We start from the raw sequence: 22,815 nt of genomic DNA on the forward strand, positions 1-22,815 counted from the left end.
ATTCAGTTATCAAAATGTACAACTTCTAAGTGACTCTTGCAAATTACATAATATATGTTTACAAAAACATGACTGAACATTTCAAAATACAATTTAATTGAACATTTGATGGCAGATGGTGGTCATGGTGAAATATCATATAACAGAATCGCAATATGATTATGAAAGGACAATAAATATTTGGTTTTGATTCAATCAAATAAGCTAACACGGTTGGTCGTATTTATGTTGTTTGAATCTGATACACAGTGTAATGAAATCATATATAATCCTACTAATGAGCTGTCATTGCAGAAAAAAAAAAGGAATGTCCCCCCTGGGCCTTTGTTATGGACTTTTCTGAAGTGACATGTTCTGTGTTGGGGCTCCATGCTGATTTAAAAGGCTCCTGTTATGGGGCGCATATGTAAAGCACCACAGACCACCAGACATCATGCCTCCAGGATTACCATACAGGAGCCCCCCTCCTCTTTTGACCACACTCCCTTCTTGTTGACTTCTCCAACCCTTGTTGACCCACTCAGATCCCAACCCCCTCCCCACCCAACCCCTCACCCATTGCTCACCCCTGTCCCTGCTCTCCAGCAGCTCTCTTTCCTTTCCTTTGACAAGGCCTAGGCCTGGAGGACATCTTTCCCTTCTCTCTTTCTCTCTCTCCTTGCCCATATGTCCCCTCCCCAACCCTCTTGTCATATCCACAGTTTGACTCATATCTATGTCCAGTGGCTCTTCACCCCTTTTCGTCTCTCGTCATCTTCATTTCCTCTCTGTCAATGACCCCTCTATTCTCACTTGAGTCAGAGCCAACGTAAGGCTCCAATGACCACAACCACAAAGATTAGGAGTCTAAGGTCTAGTTTATAACATTTAAAGTACATTCTTTGCTTATCCACAGCACTGTATTTGCAGTATGGGTGGTTTTCTTATTCCACGCACTGCTTGCTCAGATTGTGTATGATGCAACTGAACAGGACAATCACAAACAAAACCTGCAACCTCCCCCCCTTGTCTTTTCTTTTGTTTGAAAATGTAGATAAGTCTTTAAAACTTTTTTAAATACTTCATCCTGAGGGTGTAGCGGTGACACAAGAGGTATTTTACTGTTGCCTTCTGGTGATAATATAATGGCTACATCTGTAGATAATAGACCTCCATCTCAGTGATGGACCCCTCTAAACCTTTCCCCATCCATTTGTTCTTAAATCGCTCAGTCTTTTGCCACCGTGCTCTCTCCCTCTGTCTCTCTCTCTCCTCTGGCCTGAGGGTAAAATGCTTAGGGACTCTGAGTTATGGCCACTTCTCTGCTGTGCTATGTGTGAGATATGCTCAAGCAAGCTGTACTGTATATCATTCATGAATACACACAAGTGGTACTTGTCAGCTACCTTTGACAAGCTGTCAGGCCAACTTCCCTTATTTTGAAGTGAATTTAACAAGCCTCTAATCTTCCGGTTGTAACATCTTCGCTGCTTAGACACCCTGCCACGCTTACAGCAGGGGATGCAGCACTACATGTTGTTCTCAATCCATGTCGCCTTGGGTTGTGATGTGTCCTTTCCTGTGCTGAATGCATTAACAACTATGTGAAGGTGATTTGTGTTTCTCCAGAAAACAAACCACCGCAGGTTGTTTGTGAATGCCCTCTTCACACTTTACAGTGAGCAAAAATGTCCACAACAAGCCACTTTGCATAGTACATCTTCAGAACTGATCATTTAGTCTGAGTCACAACAGTCCATGGACAATGAACATTGAACATGAACAAAGATCTATGTGGCTGCAGCACTGCAGATGGGCTCTACACATTATCTAAATATCCTACAAACAGTGCATAACTAAAGCTAAAAGGGAGGTTGTGGTTGCTTAGCATAATTGATACAATCAGACTATGACCGCATAGCCCCGTCCCAGCTAACTGTCTAAAATAACTTGGTTTCCAGAGAAGAATAAAGCAATCCCACTGCTACAGTGAGCCCCTGTGACCATCCAACCATCAGCCCAGGGAATCGTGCCATGGCCGCCCATTCAGCAGCTATAAGCTCCAGGCTCACACTTGGCCAGACGAGCCTTGACCCCATGGAGGGCTGGAGTCTCAAATAAATAATAGACCACGAGGTCCTTGTGCCATAGCTTGCCCTCAGGCTCTGAGACGGCGTGCCAAATTAAAAGTCAGATTTAGGAAGTTTAACTATCATCTGAACTGGGAATATTAAAAAGATTTAGTTATCCAAGACTATTGACCGGATGTGTGATTACTGCCTTGTGGTCCAGCACAAAGCAATTGAAAACATAAAGGACCATACAAATTTTCATGGCATGGCTTTTCACACTTCAGCAACTCTGGCTGGAAACAAAAAGGGAGATTTTATGAAAGCATACTGTTGGCACTTTGAGAGCTGGTTGTCCGAGCTTGTTGAACTTAAAAATGAAAAACGGTACACACGGGGGTGCTCAGTCAACTAATGAGTTCCTGTACTGGACAGCCTGTCCCTGCCTTTAACCAGCATTTTATGAGCCTCAACCTGAGCCCAGAGGTCATGAAGAACATAATTGAAGGTCACAGTGCTTCTAAGGATAGCTCTTGGCTTCCTGCCCTTTCTGACGCCTCTATTCATGTTTTCACTTTTTTTGAAGTTACCTTGACAGAATGGAGGCCATGTGTGGGGACATTCATAATTAGTATTTTTCTTGTCTCATATTATTACCATATTATATGTGTAAAATTAACCTGTCTTCATGACAGTAAGTGAAACGAGAGATGGTGTAGTGCATCTGCAAATACCTGTGTACTTTGTACCTTCCCAGCTCTTCAGCCACTATTTTGTGTCACTCTCAGCATCTTTCACACAATAAGATTAGACGCAAAATGTACTCACCTAATTGTAAAAAGTAAAAAAAGAAAGAAATGCATCGTTGCCAAGTTCAATCGTGCAGTGTTGGAAGACGAACGCAAATTAATGGAATGCAGTGATTTTATTATTTCTTTTTAGCAGGGACTTTCAAAGAGTTTATTCATACTTCAAAGCCAGATCAAAAAGAATACTTAATGCACATGATCTTGAAATTATGTATCAGCAAGCTGGTTTCCTCTCAGAGCTGTTTACTCCCTGGATTCATGATTCAGCACTAGTAGTAGTTGTTGACCTAGATACAGTAGCACCAAACCCAAAAGACAGAGAGCAGTGATGACCACTTTAAAATCTCTGTGGCAGAGCCTGGTTGGCAGGCCAGACCAGAGCCTGTCGACCGCAGGTTACTCTCAGTCACAGGGGTAAGAGCGATTCAAATACAGTGATTGCAAGTCAGCTGTTCACTCATTGGTTCATCAAATAACTGACTAATTCATTCATTCATTCAATCATTAATTTAGCTGATCTCTGTCCAAAACACAAGTCCAAAGCATAATACCTTTATCATCACCCACCTCCAATTCTCCTCCCTTCATTCATTTATTAATTTACCTCCCCAGAGACATTGATGTCACATCATGTCGTCATTACTTCCTTCCTTCCTTCCTGCCAGTCAGACAGTGACTCGTCCAATACAGTGAAGGATATTGCAATGTAGTGTGCTGGGATCCTGCCTAATGTTTTTTGCAGTCATATCACAGCTACAGGGAACCAGTGCAGCATGAGAACCGTTGAGCCTCACGCACCAACATCGCCTGCAAAGACAAATGTTATAAGGTGATGAAGGTTGGATCATCTGTTGAAAATCATCACAGACACATATGTAGGTAAAGTTACTGTGCTTACAGGAGACAACAGCTGAGAAGCATCTGTCTATTTTTGTCCTCCCCTCAGTTAAGTCTCTGAGAAGGAGGTGTGATCATGACGGGGTGCCTAGAAGACTGAGAGCACACGGAAGAAGACAATCCATAATTTAGTTGCTCTAACCAACATTTCAGGAGAACAGTCTGGATCTATAAAGGATATGAAGCTACTCAAAAAGCCACACAAAGCCAGGAGTCCAACATTTATTCAGTCTGGGCCTCGGTGTCCGACTGTTCGCTAAAAAAATGAGGTCAAATGTGCACGGACAGGAGGTAGTCGGCACTGTCAATGCCGCAATTTGCGACTGTTGGCCCAAACCATGTAAACAGAAACAGCATAACTTTGAAATAACAAAACATAACAACAACATCCCTGCAACCTGGGACCAACATCACCATGTCCACCCTGTTGGTTTACACAAAATTACGCTTGCTGAACAATCTTTTTCCCTTTATACCCCAAATGTGTGCAAAAATAGGAAATACTCAATTACATCATGGAATCTTCTAATGGCAATGACATACATACCTGGTAGTGTAGAGGGAATTATGAAACATATTGATTTTAATAGACCAAAAATAAAAAAGAATTGGAGTTATATTAACTGATCATTATTGCGTTTGTATTGTTCTGAAAGTGTGTCTGGATGTGAGAGGGGTGGAGGGTTACTGAAGGGGAATTCATCTCATTGTGGCAGGTCCTGCTGCAACTTTCAGCCTGTTATGCGTGAAAAAAAGTTGAAAGTATTAGAATAGTATTTGTTCCAACACACCAATGAGGCTAAAGTGGACACGGAATCACGACAGAGCTCAGTTTTGCATCGGTGGAGACCGTTGGTGTGAAAAGAGCCACACTTGTTGCCCCCGTGTCTCCAGAAAGCCCCTCCTCGGACAGACCCCTCTGCCTGTCGCGTCCCTCTGGGAGTTCACTTCAGTCCAGTCCCCTTCCCTCATCTGAAATACACACTCACACACATCCACCGACGTCCGTGCAAGGCGCACATCCATAGGCTGTAGACACGCACACGGCGCCAGATGCGCTCGGCAACTTCTCCGCCTGCCGCGTTCAGGGTTTCATTCCAAGTCGGGAGACGCGCGGGGAGGGAGAGGACCTGTTGGACGTTACCAAGAGCGACGTTGACAGACGTGTAAACTACTTTTCCAAGGTGACAACTTTTGCTGTTGTTGCTTGGGTGCAATCTTCCTCTCGGTTCAACAGCCTCGGATCTAAAGAGTGAATGAAGCTGGTGAAGCCTGTGCTGCGTTATCAAATCTCCGAACCGCGCAGTTGGGATTTAAATCAGCATTTGACGGCCACAATGCATCATGCTGTGAAATAACTAACTTCCCACCGGACAAAAGGATTTCAAGGTAAGTTGTTTTTGTTTTTTTGTTGTTTGTCAAGCATTGGCTGTGTGCATTACAATAGTTCGTTATTCAGCATGGGATGCGTCCTGCAGTGCGTGAGTTAACTTTCATTCGAGCTCCGCTTTGGAAAGCCTCTGGCTCCACAGTTGGTTTGGTGCATTTGTGCGCTCCTGAGAAATAAGAGAGAGAGAGGGGTCTGATTTTACATCTCTGATTTATTCCTCAAAAACCTTCCTTTTGACATGCACGTATAGACTCATTCTGTGATTTACTGTATCTGTACTACCCAATTGACCCACCAGTCGTGTGTGGATTCTCCAGGTCTGTTTTGTGTGTGTTGTGAGTTTGGGGCAGGTGCAGTTTGTCAGTTTGGCTCCAGTTTGGGTCTAATAGAGGAAAGATAGGGGATGCCAAATGCTGACAAGTCCCCTCAAGTGAAATTTATGATTGTGGGCTGTGTAAATAATATTGACTTGACTTCTGTGTGTGACATAAAGAGAGAGAGAGAGAGAGAGAGAGAGAGAGAGAGAGAGAGAGAGTGTGTGTGTGTGTGTGTGTGTGAGAGGGAGAGAGAGAGAGAGTGAAACAGTGAGGGAGAGAAAGATTTCCATCTGGATTTTGGGACATGCCCCGGCGGTGCACTTTGCTTCCCTCCATTATTCTTGACTTCCTTTTTCTCTTTGGCAGTGATAATCCCAGTGTAGCTTCTCCCCTTGTGGAGTGAAGATGCATCAGAGTGTGTGTGTGCCTGCGGCACTGTTGGCTGTGCTGCTGCTGACACTTGTGGTTCCTGGCGGACAGTCCTGTCCCAGAAGCTGTAACTGCTACCAGGCCGACGAAGTCCACTGTACTTTTCGCTCCCTGCTCACTATACCACCTGGACTGCCTTCACACACACGGCGCATCAATTTAGGGTAGAAAAGACACACACACACACACACACACACAATATTATATTTGTTGACTTATGTAAGTCTTAGGTTGATGATGCAATTTCTGTGCTCCTGTAGGTTCAACAGCATCAGCAGGATCCCTGACAGTTCACTGGCCGGGCTGAAGAGGGCGGAACTTCTCATGCTCCACAGCAATGATCTCCACCATCTCCCAGATGCAGTATTCAAAGATATGAAATCACTGCAGGTACACGTGAATTATGCCTCTGGTCCCATTGACTGGACGAGCAGAATGTGAATGATATGACCAAAATCCAACCCAATGGATGGTCAACATTTTGTGGCTGTTGAGATCGGAAGTGATCCTACTGAAACTTGTTCTTCATCTAACAGCAGCGAGAATCGAACATTAAAACTATTCTGACCTGTCCTTTGCCAAACCAAACCAATCGATGCTGGGTTGTGAAATATATGGCTGTTAATGGGAAATGGGGGAAATAAACCGGTCTTTCCTCGCATACTTTAACCTTTGACATTTTTTTGGAGATGAATGTTTTTTCGCTGGTGAAAATCCAACCTGGAGCAAGTCTTCATAAAAATGTAACTTTAATCTCCAGCCTCAGGCAGGGAGGATCATGCAGGAACTCCTGTTGTATTTCAAATGTGCTTTTCTGCAGAAAGCTGAGCTCTAAATCTTTCTCGTACTTGTAGTTTCTAGCGTGCATAGCTTCCTAACAATTAGAGATGATATACCTCAATGGAACAGAACACATTTCACATTTTATCGTCACAAGTAATGTAGGGATTATCAAGATTTACAGCATTTGTCAAAAGGGTTTGGTAAGATTTAGAGAGGATGCCTCATTGATAAATGTTTCTAAATCTTGCAGTTACTCTGTTAGTGAGACATGGATTCATAAATGGATACATTTTACATTTGATCTGTAAAACTAGTAGCCTGCTAGAATGGAAATTAATCTAACAATTTACAAGACTGTCCACATTTTCTGAGCATTCTTTATCATTTCTGTACAACAAATGCATAATTGATGCACCATCATTCCTTTCCACTGCTCATTGACAAGGAAGCACACTGGACATTTTAGCAGCAACCTAAGGGCAAAGTTAGCAGTCTGTGGGAAAGTGATATTACTCAACAAGCAATTGTTCCCTTCATCTCCCAGGCAGATGCTGATATATTCGCCATTGTGTGATAATAGGATCAATATTTCCATGTGCTGACATCGTCATGTGCTAGATCTGTCAGCAGCTGGGAGTCTTCCAGCTAAGTAGCCTCCCTGCAGAGCAGATTTATCATAAGCCTTGCAGAAACACAATTCCACATCCTGGCTTTTGTGGTGTGCCTTCTTAAAATTTTGGTGGGTTCCCCGCACATGACTAGATTAGCAATGGATCCACTAGACTCTTCTGCTGCGGATAAAGAGCTAAAAGTCATATTTGAAAAGTCGAAGATCCCCAGTGCTAGAATATCCTTTTGGTTTCCCTTGCTTTGACCTAGTAAACTCACAGCATGAATATATCGTGTGGTTATATGCTGCCGTCTATTTTCTCATATTTTATGTGTGAGATGGTGAGCAGCAGGAAATATATCCTCATGTTTTTTTAAATTTACACAAGGTGCATTCAGTCATTTCTGCTTACAAATAGTTTTCCTGCCGACTCGGCACCCTCATTCCTAGTCTCCTCACATCATTTGTCGTAAATTCAATTTACTGGCATGTGGTGTCCAGGGACAGACGTTTCTTCGTCAGCCTTGATGTCTATTATTTGATTGCTCTTCTAATCCTTCATTTCTTCCGCTCACTTCATTTCCTGCACCCCCGCAGATACTCAAGCTGAGTTATAACAAGCTGAGAGAGATCTCTTCATCTCTGACCTTCTCTGGCCTGACCTCACTGCTGCGTCTGTACTTGGATCACAACCTCCTCCAACATATCCATCCCAGAGCCCTGCTCCAGCTGCCTAGCCTCAGGCTGCTGCGTCTGCAAGGAAACAGGCTGCATCAGCTGCACCCTCATACTCTGTGCACACTGTCCCTCCTGAACACGTATTACTTCTCTACACTCAGGTGAGCTTTAAGACTTAACAACAGAATATATAATGTATCAACTTTTGCCAAACCTCCTGCGGGCAAACCAATCGACATTTTCTAGCCGAACAATGGGGAGAGCACATTATCGTTTTTATAAGTAAACAGAACATAAAATATAACAAATTGAATGGAACTGATTTATGGCCAAGTGATTGTAAAATACAGTGTAAATTATGAAAATACCTCTCTAATCTGGAAATCATGTAAATTTCCATCTCTGGTTGTTGGTATTTAAATCTAGACCAATATACGTCTCTTCCCTTTCTCTGATATATAACTTGGGTCTGAAGATTTAGGGAGATTATAAAAATGATGAATGATTTTCCCCCACTCCCACATCCTTCCCTCCGTTACTCTAAATTTTACTCAACATCTGTGCTCCCCTCGCCATCTTAATCTTTTTCTTTGCTCTCTCTTTCCCTCCTTTAGACACTTAGACCTGTCCAACAACAGTCTGACCACACTGCCCAAAGACACCTTAGCGACTGCCCCTCAGCTTGAGACTCTTGTGCTGCAGGCTAATCCATGGAGTTGCGACTGTAGGATGAACTGGTTGCTCTCTTGGAATCTGGCTCACCCAGGTGATGGTCATGCCTGAAACATCATTTGTTTTTCCTTGTTATTCCTCCCCTCCTTGTCTCACACATGCAGCCATTTTATTGTTATTCCATTGAAGCAGCTCAAGGGATAAGAAAGAGATATCCAGCTATCCAGTTCAAGGGATATGAAAGAGATAAGAAGCAAAGGTGAAAATTAACATTGCTAAATGGATTTGGAAACAGCTGTTGATAATTTCACTCTATAAAAAGTTTAATAACTGAAATATAATATTTCAAATCCAACCAGATAATTAGAAGATGGGATAACATTACTTTCAGATACATCTTATCTAGATACTTTTGACATCTCTCCAACTGCTTTCCCTTAGGTACTCTTTTCTCTTTCATCCCATTTTGTATCCCTTCCACATCTGTGGCTGTTATTGAGATGTGAAAGAAGGCAGGACAGTGAAATGTCTCATTGATATGCTAGTCTTAACCTGCCATGACTAATTCACGGTGACAGCATTGATGTGTGCAGGCAGCTGAAGCATAGGCTAATGATTGCCATGTTATAATGAAGTGATACGTATTTACGATTTATGGGTAGATGAAGTAACTGTACCTAAATAGTCAGAGATATAAAGGGTAATGACTGCTTAAAAAGAGCTTAGATGACTAATATGACACCATAAATATGTTGAGATAGCTGAACTTTGTATTAATATGTTTGTAAAGTTACCATGATTTTATACACAGTTGATATACTAGAGATGGCAAAGCAGGCCTTTAATGACATAATTTCCTCTGTCTCTTTCTTTCAATTAGGCTTAATGAAATGTCCCGGTGGCCCTCAGTGCCCAACCTGCATGTCGCCCAATTCCCTTCAAGGACAGGGCCTGCTTGATCAGACTGACCTACCATGCACGTCACCTGTCATCCCTCTCCCAGGGAGAAACACATCTTTGGAGACAGAACTCAGTGAAATCCAATCAAGTGAAACCTTCAGAGAGCCTGTGGGCAGTGCCTCTGTGGGCCTATCTGACCAACAAGGGAACAGTGTTGATCTGAGTTGCAATATCACCCACTCCTCCGACTCTCAGGATATTGCTCTTCCTCCAGATCTCTCCCTTTCCTCCTCATCTCCTATCCCTCTCGCTCTGTCACTCTCCCTGGAATGTCCTGTAGAGAGAGAGAGCTATGAAAAACTTTGGAGGATCCTGGCTTACTATAGTGAGACTGCGGTTCGCCTTGAGAGGGAAATCATGCTGAGTAAAGCCCCAGCGCTGGCCTACCGCTACAGTCAGGCAGCAGAGACAGGCGGATATTATCACACTGGAGTTAAAGCTTCTGTTAAAGTCAAACCGCAGTGGTTACTACAACCAGCTATTAGCATCCAGCTAAACAGAGCGCAGTCTAACGGACACATAGTTCACCTTATATACTCAGCAAAAGTTTCTGCTCATGCTGTCCCTACATATAATCCCTCGACATCCTCCCATGCTTCTCACCCATGGGTTCTAGTTTCAACTAATCATACCATCACAGCAATAGCGGTAGTATCGGGCATTAAGGTGGAACTCCCCTGCCCTCATCTAAGTTCTGGCAACCCTAAAGTACAGTGGATTCTCCCAGATGGATCTAAGCTCATCTCCCCCTCCAGCAGCCTGGATGGAAGGGTCCGCGCCTCAGCCTCTGGTTTACTTCTAGACCAAGTGCAGCTCTCAGATGCTGGACTTTATTACTGTGTGGCCCAGGCTGGCAGGGATTCAGATGCTCTCCCCCTAAGCCTGGCAGTGGAGGATTCCTCTGTACCGCTTGCAGGAGAGCAATTGGGGCCGCCTGTCACTGTGACAGTTGGGGAGCCAGTCAGTCTCTCCTGCAAGGCATCGGGTTCACCAGCACCTTATATCAGTTGGGTGTTGCCAGATGGAAATATACTTCGGTCTGGATTAGCTGCATCAGGTGGACTCACTATACAGCCTAATGGGAGTCTATCTCTGCCTAACCCTTCTCTGAGTGATGCTGGTCATTATCGCTGCATTGCAGTTAACCGTTACGGAAGTGACTCTCTGTCCATGCAGTTGGGAATAAAAACACTACACCCTCCTCTGCTTAGGACTTTGATTCCCAGTGGGCCACAGTCAGCCTCTGGCCGGTCAACCAAGATACGAGCCCCTTTACTACGTCAGATGGAGGAAGGATCAGGGGATGAAGATGAAGAAGAAGAGAGCACTCTTGCTGGGAATAGGAAGTCAACAGGACCCCACCAACCTCTCCCTAACAGACGCTATCCATTTGGAAAACCCAAAAGACGTTGGCCTGTGAGAGAAGGCCCCCCAAGAAGAGGAGGAGGGCTTGTATCCTCCACTAACCAGAGAAGAAACCGCTTTGACAACAGACATAGAGTCACCACAAACAAACAAAGAATAGACCCTCTGAAATGGGCCGACCTACTGGCTAAAATACGTCAAAAGAATACTCATACTACTAACAACCAACCCATCACTGCAGCTGAACCCACAGCTGAACCGGTTGAAAGCGGTAAAGACAGAGACACAGCAAGAGACAATGGAGTGGTCGATAGAGATAGAGGAAGAGCTGAGGGAGCAGGGGTGGAAGCAGAAACAGAAGGGTCATCTGTTGATGAAACTGTTCTACAAGAGGAAGGCCTACAGCCCATCCAAACTGTTCTCACTCAAATGCAGACACACTCTGAGACAAAATCAGATACAGATATAGAGAAAGGTAGAGAGAGGTCAACAGAAACACAGACTGACACAGATAAAAAGACACATATACAGACTCAGAACCCAGGTCCACAGACAGAGACAGCGACAACACCAGAGACACAGCAAGAACCAGTCACATATACGCCAATCTCTGGAAGTAATGAAATTGTCCCAGAACCAGCTGAAGGAGATGACAGAGGAGCAAACCCCAACCCAACTAGAACTAGGCCTCAGAGCCCACGGAAGAGACTGCCAAATTTGGTTCCAAACTCCCGATCTCAAAGCCCTTGGAATTCTCGCAGGAGGCTTGGACAGCAAAGACGAATTAAAAACAGGCCCAGGCTGCAACCGTTCACCCCAGCCCGACCTCTCCCTGACCCTACACACCAAAGGTCTCAAACAGCAACACCTGATACTACCACAGGTCAAAGTGATATGTTGTTGCTGGTGTCATCAACTACATCTCCATCTACTTTGTTGTCAAGGAATGACCGTATTAAGACCACTCCAAATGGTGCAGCACTGAATTCTCTCTCTCCCCTTGTTTCTCACACTCTCGGTATCTCAACCTCACAATCTGCCTCCCCCTCATTGACTCCCTCTGCCAGCCTCTTCACCTCATTGTCCCCCTCTCACACAAACCCACGTATAGACATGATGACTCACTCAGCCAGCATCTCAGACACTGCAGAGTCCACTCTTTTCAACACAGCAACACCAGCGCCCACTCACTCAGATTTTGTGATCACACAGACACATGTGCCACAGACATACGCCAGGAAACTTACACATGGCGTACAGACACACACAAACACACACACAGCTTTAAGTAAACATGTTGATATACCCTCAAGCAAGCACAGTGACGAGCAGCAGAGGAATTTGTTGGGTATGCCATATGAATCTCATTCCACCACTCTCTCTTCCACTCACTCATCCATTGTTTCCTCCAGTGCAGCTATAGCTACTATTGCAAAAACACCTCTTCCAACCACTCTCAAGAGTACTAATTTTACTACTTTAGTTGGAAATACTACAAGTACATCTACCATTACAATAAGTGAGGATACAACAACTACTCCTATGATAACAAATCCAATCATGTCTACTACAACTACCATTATTATCCCAAAATCTAGCGCTACCAGAAGTATGACAAAGAATCCTACCTCTACAACTACCACAACTCTAATTCATACATCAACAACCCCCACTACCACAGCTATTTATTCAGCTAGCCCGTCTACTACAAATACTACTACTGCTGCTACTAGTACTAAAACCTCACTCAAAGCTTTCCCCTCAACTCCAAACCACACTACTACATCTACTGCAACAACTAGCAGTCCTAGAATGACCACCTCAGTCAAAACTTCTCCAACAACTATTAGGACACCTACTTCTATTACATCTTCTACTGCAACCACAACAATGACATCAACAAGTACCAGAACATCATTCAGAGAGAGGCCAAGCATTGGCCGAGTTGACACCCAAGGGAGGCCTGTTTCTGGGGCTCAAAATCAGAGTCGATCACCTCATGACTGGAAGAACCCTGGAGCTAATTCTATTCCTGATTCACACAGCAGCAGGCCACACTGGTCCCCTTCACTCCCTGCTGTCCCTGGGGTGAGTTAAAATCAATTCAATGGCATCATATTTATATTTTGTTGATACCCCAAAAAAATTCTTAAAGCAAACACATACATTACAACACAAATTAGAGCCAAGTTTGGACCACAATTAGTTTTTTATCTATTAATTGAATTGCATTTTTTTCTAATATTTATAGCATATATAATTTGTTTGATTACTAATTTCTTTAAATGCAATTTTAAATATTATAAATAGTTTGCAGTTCATGCATATACAGCTATTTTTCTTTGCTTGCAGGCTAAGTCGAACTTCAATTAACATTTCCTTTTTTTCTTTGTGAGTGCTGGCCCAGAAAATAACAAAACACATGCACACTACACTCGACAACTCACTGTGCAAGCCCTTGGGCAAAGGCTTAGCAGAAAAAAACATAAGAGATCTGAAAATGGCCTAATCTTTATCCACATGACCTACTACTTAACCCAAGGGATGTTTTTGACAATTCTTTAATTTCATGGATTTCGCTGAGCTCTGTTAAGAGTCACATCTGTCTTTCAGATCTAGAGAGGTGATTTAAACTCATGAAGTTACATAATTTGGGTTTTTTATTGGATCTTAATCCCAATGGATTTAAATGAACAATTGTTAATTAATTTTCAGAACTGTGTTGGCAAGTCGCTAGAGACCAAACCACTAGGTCCACCACCAATGAGTCATTCTAACTCTGGGATCTCAGTGATCTGTATTGAGTTTGGGTAGCTATTCCACAGTCATTCTTACAATGTCCACTTACAGAAATGACAAAACATTTGCTGAAGAATTAACACAGTATGTGTCACGAGTGATGAACTTAACTAGAGTTACTAAATTTACTGATGAATAATGGTCTTTATCATTCACTCTCTTTCATTGACTCCATAATTATATATATATATGAACTTGGCTATTAGTTCATTACATTGGGAAGATACTGTTGATTTGGTGTTTTTAGTTTAAGGCTATTCTTATTAATTTTAACGTTGCAGCACGCCTTACACGTTCATCTTTTGCTTTTCAGCTTCATCATTTCTTTATTTGTGGTAATTATCTGTTTTCTAAATGTTTTTTCAAAGGCCCCAGTTCTGAGAACCAGACCAAGAATTCGAGACCCACACATCAGGACAGTGTCATTTCCAGCGGAGAGCACTGCAAGGATGGCGTGTGAAGCTCAAGGAGAGCCAAAACCTTCCATCACATGGACCAAGGTTGCCACAGGTACACACAGCGCAGATACGCACACATGTATTTGAGCATAAAAAACACCAATAAATGTCAGGAATTTTTTATCAGGTTATGTTTATGCAAAATATCCACCTGGCGGCCAATCAAATCTGGTTCACTGACTGATGTAAAAATATTTTAATAATGTCAGAAAAGTGCTTCCTGAAATTAATCATTATTTATTTTTTATACAAAATTCAAGCATACATGTCAATGTGTACATTTGATCAATATGATTAAAAACTGCAGGTTGCACATTTAAAACAAAAAAAAAGAAAAATTACACAATGATTGCACAGATTTGAAAGGAAATCTGTCTCTCCTTTAATATGTACTATAACTTAATGAATATAAACACATTTTACACTGTTGAAATAACCCATCAACACCCATCATTGTGCAATGGCATGCATATAATGGGCTTTTCTCTGGCCTGCCATGTGGGAAAGATATATTGCATGAAAATAATGAAACATTTCTTGCACTGCATCACTGGCTTTACTTCACGCTTGTGCCACTCGGCGTGTCCCTGTTTCTCCTTTCCTCCCTGTCTCTAACTCATTCTCTAACTTTCTTTTCCAATTTGTCTCTGTTTTCCCCACTGCTCTCTCTCTCTCTCTCTCTCTCTCTCTCTCTCTCTCTCTCTCTCTCTGTCTGTTCGTCTGTCTCTCTCTTTTTCTCACTTTCAGGAGCAGTGATGTCAATCCACTCCAAGGCTCAGCGTTTTGAGGTCTTGCCAAATGGCACCCTTGTTATCCAGAATGTTCAGCTGCAGGACAGGGGCACATACATCTGCAGTGCACACAGCTTCCTGGGTCGTGACAGGTAAGGTCACTGATTCCAGCAATGAAGATTAATGCTCTACTAACCATTACTTTTAATGAACATAGGACCCAATGTTTTCAGTATTAATTACATAGGCCTAACACAAACTTGAATTTGATTAATAAGTGCACTATTAAGTGCAAATTAAATTTGTTATAGTAACAAAAAAATCAACATGTTTCTGGTGTCCAGGATTTCAGTTTGAATTGAGTATGAATGCCTTTGGGTTTTTCCTTCATGCATGCCTTCCATATTTGTTTGTGTGTGTCTATACTGAGTATGTGTGTGCTTTGCTCTTCCACGACAGGTTGCTAACTACCCTGGAAGTATGGACCCGCCCCCCTCGGATGCAGCTGGCGAGTTACAGAGAAGCCACCATTCATCAGGGTGGAGAAGTGCTCTTGGAGTGCCAGGCAGATGGTGTTCCCACCCCTCTGCTGTCTTGGGTTCTGCCGGATCGTTCTGTCCTGACGTCTGCTCCCCCCTCCGCCAGTCGCGTCTTCATGGACACAAATGGAACCCTCCATATCGCAGCAACTTTAACTAGTGACAGAGGAGTGTATCGCTGTGTGGCCTCCAACTCAGCAGGTGCTGCCAGTTCCTCTGTGCGTGTACACGTGTCTTCGTTGCCCCCGGTGATACAGCAACCCAGAGAGGAACACCTGCTCTTGTCTCCAGGGAGGCCTGTTTATGCTCACTGCTCTGCCCGAGGTGCCCCACCACCAACTCTGCGCTGGCGAATCCCAGATGGGACTTTGGTTCGCCCATCTCAGTTTCTCCATGGTAACCTCTTCGTCTTGCCCAATGGGACACTGCACATTCGAAGTGTTGGCCCAAAGGACTCAGGAAGTTACGAATGCACAGCAAGTAATGCTGTAGGAGCTGATAAGAGAACAGTGAGTGTAAGAATTGAAGGGGGGGCAGAAGGAGGAAGAAGAGGAGGAGGAACTGGAAAGGGAGACACAAAAGCAGTTGCTATTGAAAAACAATTTCCTTCATATTCACTCAATAAAGGCAGAACTTTGCTCATCCCAAGCCACCCCACAAATCCAGTCAACCCCCCTATACTTTCCCCTCCATTGCTTGCTGACAGATCCAGGACCTTGCCGATCACCCCTGGCTCTTCTCACTCCTCTCCTAACCCTCACCAACCCAATTCCACAATCTCATCTCCCAAAATCAATAAAACACTCACTGCCTTCCCCACACACTTTACTGACATCAACAAAACAAAACTTTCCCCTCTCTCCCTACCCTCCACAGTGCCTACCAATAACACAAAAATCCTAGCCAGTGTTGTAAACACAAGAGTTACTTCTTTCCCCCCCTCCGACAAAAGCAGAGCTTCAGCTGTTAGGCATCACTTGCCTGTCTCTCCCTTCAGTAAAGCCCGTATTGTCTCTACATCACCCTCCATTACCACTGTCCACTATGGGGGGATTTTGCATCTACACTGCACTGTAACTGGCAACCCACCCCCCATCATCATCTGGAGAACCCCTAACAGGAAACTGGTGGACATGCACTTCAGGTATTTAGGGGATTTGGGTTTGTGTGAGAAAAGACATCACTTCAATCTTTTTTATTGAATAATCAATCAGTGGCAATTATGTTGGTATCTTGTCTCATTCTATACATATACTTTATTTTTTTGTCTATGTGTTTGATTTGTTTATTTGAATCAAAGCTATGATCGTCGTCTGAAGGTGCATCCTAATGGCACCCTGTCCGCCCAGGCAGTAACAGAGAAGGATGCTGGAGACTACCTCTGTATCGCACGCAACAAGGTCGCAGATGATTATCGCCTCCTGCGTGTCTCTGTGGCTACTAAGCCTGCTAAGATTGAGCCAAAACAGCCACCCAATCAGATGGTGTCGTTCGGCAAGTCTCTGAAGGTGACGCGCATCACTACCTTGCTCCTAATAATGATGTCATTTTCAATAAACACATAACATTAATATTAAGTGTGATCCTGCAGGTTGACTGTCAGGCATCTGGACTTCCCAACCCAGCTGTTCATTGGAGTCTACCAGATGGAACCATGGTGAACAGTGTGCTGCTGGGGGAGGACAGGGGAGGGCGAGCACGGAGGCTAACTGTTTTTGACAATGGGACGTTACTGGTTCCAGCAGTGGGTATGGGAGAGGAAGGGGAGTACACGTGCTATGCTGAAAATCAAGGAGGTCAAGACATCATGAAGGTAAAAGAACATTTCTACCTGGAGATGACTTCAAAATTTTCATTTATCCTGTTATTATAAGTTTTTAGCTTCAATAAAAAATTCCAAAAATCTATATAAATTTGTCAACTCAATGATACATAATTTACACATTCACCTGATTTTTTGGTTATTTCAGTTTAGTAACTTTATCAATATGGACATCAAACTCAAATTCTATACTTGAAACATTGAAATAAATTGATAATTAATCCTACCATTTACTATTTCCTTTTAAGGTCAAAGTGAAAGTCACGAGGACTTCTCCACCAACCTTCGCAGATGATAAAAGCTACCACGTCATCAAAGTACGTCAGGGGGTGACAGCAAAACTTCGCTGCCAGGCCACAGGAGATCCTCACCCAACAGTGACATGGCTCTCCCCAGCCGGCCGTGTCATCCCACGAAGTCTGGGCTCTGGTTACTACTCAGAGAGGGTTGTGGTGGTTTCAGATGGAACTTTGGAGGTGCGCCTGGCCCAAAAGATTGACACAGGAAACTATACATGCCGAGCAAGCAACTCAGGTGGGGAGAGGAGCATGGTGGTGGGCCTGGCGGTGGAGGCTTTTAACCAGGTAACGAGTGGCCAAGTGGGAGGAAGAAGTACTAACAGCGGGCCCAATAATAGTAGACTAGGGGTCAACATTAATAATGCAGGAATAATCCAGTATGGATTTACCAATGGAGCCTCAAACAAGTTGGGTAGCAAAAACAGTGTCAATAATGGCAATAGTGATAACAATGGCAATACAAGCAACACAGAACCAAACACTGGCATTAAGAGTGGCAGTGAATCTAATCCGGCCCTTAGGAGTGATAGTCAAAATGGATTCAACAGACCTGTCAGTGGGATTGCAACACAACCTGGTAGCAGTGTATTTAGTGTCAGGGTGAGCGGGGCAAGGAATGTAGGCGTTAAAGCAGATAATATTGGAATAAATAGAAATGAACCTGGCATTGTGAGTGGTATTAGTAATAGTGTGGGTAGCAGTCACGGCACAGTTACAGGTGTCGAAAAGAATCCCAGGAGTAATTATAATGAAGTCATTGCAGGAAGGGCTAGTAGTGATGACAACACCAGAAGGATAAGTGGTATCTCTACAAATGCTGGCGTTAGCAGCAGTGTAACTAATAGTGGACCTGGTACGGGCACACTCAGAGGAAACTGGTTCAGTCGGAGTAGCCATATAGACGTTAGCAATGATGACAGCAGGACTAGTGGTGTTATAGCTGCTAGTAATACAGGCGCTAAAAACTCTGCTAATACAGTTGTAGGTGTGGTAACGACAGTGAAGCAGCGAGCTGTGAAAGGCCAAACTGTTCTTTTGCCATGCCCGTCCCAGGGCTCCCCTCCCCCTCGTCTGGCCTGGCTTCTGCCCGGTAACGGCGTGTTGCCTGCTCCTTACTATGGCAGTCGACTCACTGTGCACAGAAATGGCTCCTTGGAGCTGCGTGGTGTGCGGGCGACTGATGCTGGGACCCTGGTTTGTGTAGTGAAAAGCGAGAGAGGAGAGACAAGGATTCAGTTGGAACTGGAAGTGTCCGAGCCACAGGAGGAGGCCAGAACTCCTCACAGGGGAACAAATGTGGAAAGACCTCTGCAGAAAATTGCTGGTTTAGTTGAGGCACCTCAATCAGGTGCCTCCTTGCTTTCAGCTCAGTCCTCAAGCTCAGTGTTGCCTGAGAGGCTTCATTCAAGAATACCAGTGACTCCAAAGCCTCTGCAGAGGGGCCTAAGTTTACCTGCAGCACCTCACCCCCTTGGACCTCCACTCCGGACTGGCCCCGTCTCAGAGCCAGCAGTGAGCACCAGAACAGCCTCCTTGGTGACCATCATTAACGGAGAGACCCTTCGCCTGCCTTGCCCTGCTCCTCAAACCCCAGGATACACTCAGGGCTCTCTCTCGTGGACCATGCCCAGTGGCAAAGTGCTATCCCGGGGTGAGAGTGGCGACTCAGGTCGATTGTTCGTCCAAGAGGATGGAACGATAACAGTGCAACAGGCCTCAGTGTTCGATCGAGGCACCTACACCTGCAGATCCACCAGTAACGACTCCTCCTCAATTTCGGCCGTCACAGTTCCTGTCATCGTCATCGCCTACCCCCCTCGTATTACAACTGGCCCCTCCCCTGTAACCTACACACGCCCGGGGGTTGCTGTGGAGCTGCCCTGCTTGACCATAGCAACACCTCGGGCAACAGTGACCTGGGAAACACCAGACCTGACACAGCTGAGGGTGATGGGTCAGGCTCGTATCTATGGCAACCGCTACCTTAGTCCTCAGGGTTCCTTGGTGATACAGAACCCGACAAGTAGGGATACTGGGTTTTACAGATGCACCGCCAAAAATGTAATAGGAGTGGACACCAAAGCCACCTATCTGCATGTTATATAATGGGGTAAAGCAAACGCACACACACACTCACACACACACACACACACACACACACAAAAGCACACACACACACACACATACACACAAGCACACACACACACACACACACACACACACACACACACACACACACACACACACACACACACACACACACAAAATAGAAAGACAGGGACCCACCAGTCTTCTGTACTGGTGAATGAACTCCTCTGCTGTGAACACAATGTGTCCCTCATGCCCAAAGGAACTGCAAGGCTCTGTGCAGGAGAAACTGTTGAGTCTCAGAGAAGACACGACTAATATACAGTGTTTGTCTCATATATGTATTTTTGTAAGGTATGACTTACAAAGTTTTCGTCCATGCATTTGTCTCTGCATGAACGATGTATGTTTAAGGAGGATTGTTTTATTAAGCTGGTGATACATTACCTATTATGTTCTGTCTTCCTGCTTTGTGTTCAAATTTAAGACCAAGCCTTGTGGACAAAACCAATATCTCATCAATCCAAAAACATTACTTTTACATCCACTATGAACATTTTCATCATGTCAAAACCCTGCAGCTAGAAATGGTAGAGGGTTTGTCAATGTTGAGGTTATGTGATCATTTTTCTATTTTGCACAGTCTCAATATATACAGTCTATGTCTCAAACTCAATAGTTGCTACACTCACTAATACAAATTGCCAAAAAACAAAGATGCCTAACTTGGCTTTATTGCTTTACTATGCATCTGTGAACTAATATTGAACTACGGTGTACAATGTCATTGAGTCACTGAATAATATGGACACCACAAGTCGTTGCACAAAGAGGCTGCTTTTTTACATAATGTCATATAATATAATCCTCTTTGATCTTGGAGAATATTTATAAGATATATATTTTTCAACTGTTGCAAATTTTGGAACTTGAAAATATACTTAATAATACATTAAATATTTCAGCTTGAAGTTTACTTTATCAACTATTGATATGCCTTTTGGTTGAGTTTTGTTTGTTTGGTGCATACTCCATGTAGCAAATATTAACTTAAATTGACCACTGTATTTGCATTTTCATTTAATCTTTGACCGACATGATGACAGAAGATGTCAACATTATGATCCCCCAAAACACCAGCTTCTTATTTGTGGCTTTCAAACCATGACAAAGTGCCATCGACTGAATGTCACATTCCTACAGTATTACTTAGGCAGAATGAGATGCGGTACAAGGCATTCATGTTACCACAATAGCCAACTATTGGAAGAGTGATTTTCATGATTGTTTTGACAACGATTGTATAAATGTTTGTGTGATTCACGAGTCTGCCCTGAGTTTGTGCACAAAGCAAAGCTTATAGTTAGCATGTCTGTTTTCATTTTGTGTTTTAAATTATTTGTCTCATAAAGACTCTTTTGTGTTTTCTCCTAAAAGAGGAAATTATTCATTATTATTATTATTATTATTATTATTATGTATGTTTGATGTCTCACTAGCTGTGGATGAATGATATTTTTAACTGCTTCATTTTATAAATAAAAATGGAAAATAACCGAAAGTGCATTTGCTACATGAAATGTTGACAGCTGACACGGTTTTGTTCAGAAACCTGGTACATATGGAGAGTGTGTGCTTGTGTGCATGAAGTCAGAAAGTGAGAAGAAAACACGCAGTGGGAGTGCAAGAGTGAGGAAAGAAACTTCTCCTTGAGTATATTATGAGAACAGAAACTCTTTATCCTTGGCTCAGCTGTCAAACACAGAAATGGGGTCTTAAATGTGGATGAGACACATGTTGACGTCAAAGTCCTCTCCCTAGGAAAGGCAATAAAAAACTCCCAGCAGCCAGCAGGGCAACTCCGCGCTCCAACCTTTACTCACACCTGCCAAGTGTTGTTTATACTGCGATTCCACTAAATAGCTACATTGCATTCAGAAAGTGCTCAGACCCCTTCACATTTTTCATGTTTTACATTACATTACATTCATTTAGCAGATGCTTAACAAGTGCATTCAACCATGAACATATTACTCAAATAGTGCAATAATTAATAGACATAAACATTTAGCAAATAGGCAAAAAACACTTCAAGTGCTGATTTGTAATTATGTGCTTTTTTGTGTGTTTAATATAATACATTCAAGGAGTGAGGTGCAGGTTTTATTATGTTGCCTTATGCTAAAACCATTCAAATTACTTTTCGTTCACTAATCTTCACTTAATGCCCCATAATGACAATGCACAAACAGAATTGTAGGAATGTTTACAAATGTATTAAAAAGGAAACTTGACATAAATATTTAGTATAATATTTAGCCCCTTTAAGCCAGCAGTTTTAGTTGAGGCGCCTTCAGCAGCATTTATAGCCGTCAGGTTGTACAGTCGTCTGACTTCATTACTTTAGTCTGCTCTGATATTTTTGCCAGCAGTGAGACCTTATGCCTATTGTTTGCTTTTCCAGATCATGTTCAATCAACATGATTGGCTCCGATCAAGGTGTAGAAACATATCAAAGATTACCAAGAGAAATGGAAGGCAAGGGAGCTACATTTCAATTCTCACAGCAAAGGGTGTGAGTACTTATGTCTGTGGGAGATTTTCAGTTTTTCCTTTTTGATACATTAGCATTAGTCATTATGGATTATAGATTGTAGACTGATGAGGGAAAGCGAATTTAATCAATTACTTTGTAAATGCACTTATCATTATATGCTAAATGTAAGAGCGGTGCACCTTGATGGGATATTACTTAGCCATTAGTGTGAAAGAAAATGATATCTGCTACAGCGAAGGTGCACAGAGGGACCGCCAAGGCTTTAGATATGGCTGGTAAAAACGTTGCACCGAAAATTCATTACTGAATAATTTTGTTTTCTGAGCTGTCAACAAAAGGGACGATAAACACCACACTCAAAACTCGCTTGACGTTTTTCGGCTACATGTTGGCATTCTATCTACTTCATTTCGTTATTTTGTGGTGTGAACATATGGTACTGCACATCCAGAGTCTCACACAGTCTGAATAAGAACAAACATGTAACTAGGACACAGACCAGGACTCTGCCCTCAGCTCCTGAGGCTAAGAGCAGTCACTTGGCTAATTTAGCGCTCGGCCACG

General features: G+C 43.3%; 1 protein-coding gene and 1 long non-coding RNA gene across 2 annotated transcripts; one reads left to right on the top strand and one right to left on the bottom strand.

Annotated features, from left to right (window-relative positions):
• Positions 1–3,049: 3,049 nt before the first annotated feature.
• Positions 3,050–4,828, bottom strand: LOC118283003. The gene is made up of 3 exons (XR_004784417.1): positions 4,546–4,828; positions 3,756–3,850; positions 3,050–3,664 (listed from the first exon to the last, which is right to left on the bottom strand). It is a non-coding gene; the product is annotated as an uncharacterized LOC118283003 (long non-coding RNA).
• Positions 4,708–21,247, top strand: LOC118283002 (matrix-remodeling-associated protein 5-like). The gene is made up of 12 exons (XM_035604618.2): positions 4,708–5,143; positions 5,828–6,054; positions 6,151–6,280; positions 7,881–8,122; positions 8,576–8,727; positions 9,514–13,046; positions 14,126–14,267; positions 14,963–15,098; positions 15,406–16,629; positions 16,786–16,993; positions 17,077–17,298; positions 17,556–21,247. The coding sequence occupies exons 2-12, from the start codon at positions 5,867–5,869 to the stop codon at positions 19,710–19,712; spliced, it is 8,334 nt and encodes a 2,777-aa protein (XP_035460511.2). The 5' UTR covers positions 4,708–5,143; positions 5,828–5,866; the 3' UTR covers positions 19,713–21,247.
• Positions 21,248–22,815: the final 1,568 nt, after the last annotated feature.

This window comes from Scophthalmus maximus, chromosome 14 (genome assembly GCF_022379125.1).
Source record: "Scophthalmus maximus strain ysfricsl-2021 chromosome 14, ASM2237912v1, whole genome shotgun sequence".
NCBI classification, from domain to species: Eukaryota; Metazoa; Chordata; class Actinopteri; order Pleuronectiformes; family Scophthalmidae; genus Scophthalmus; species Scophthalmus maximus.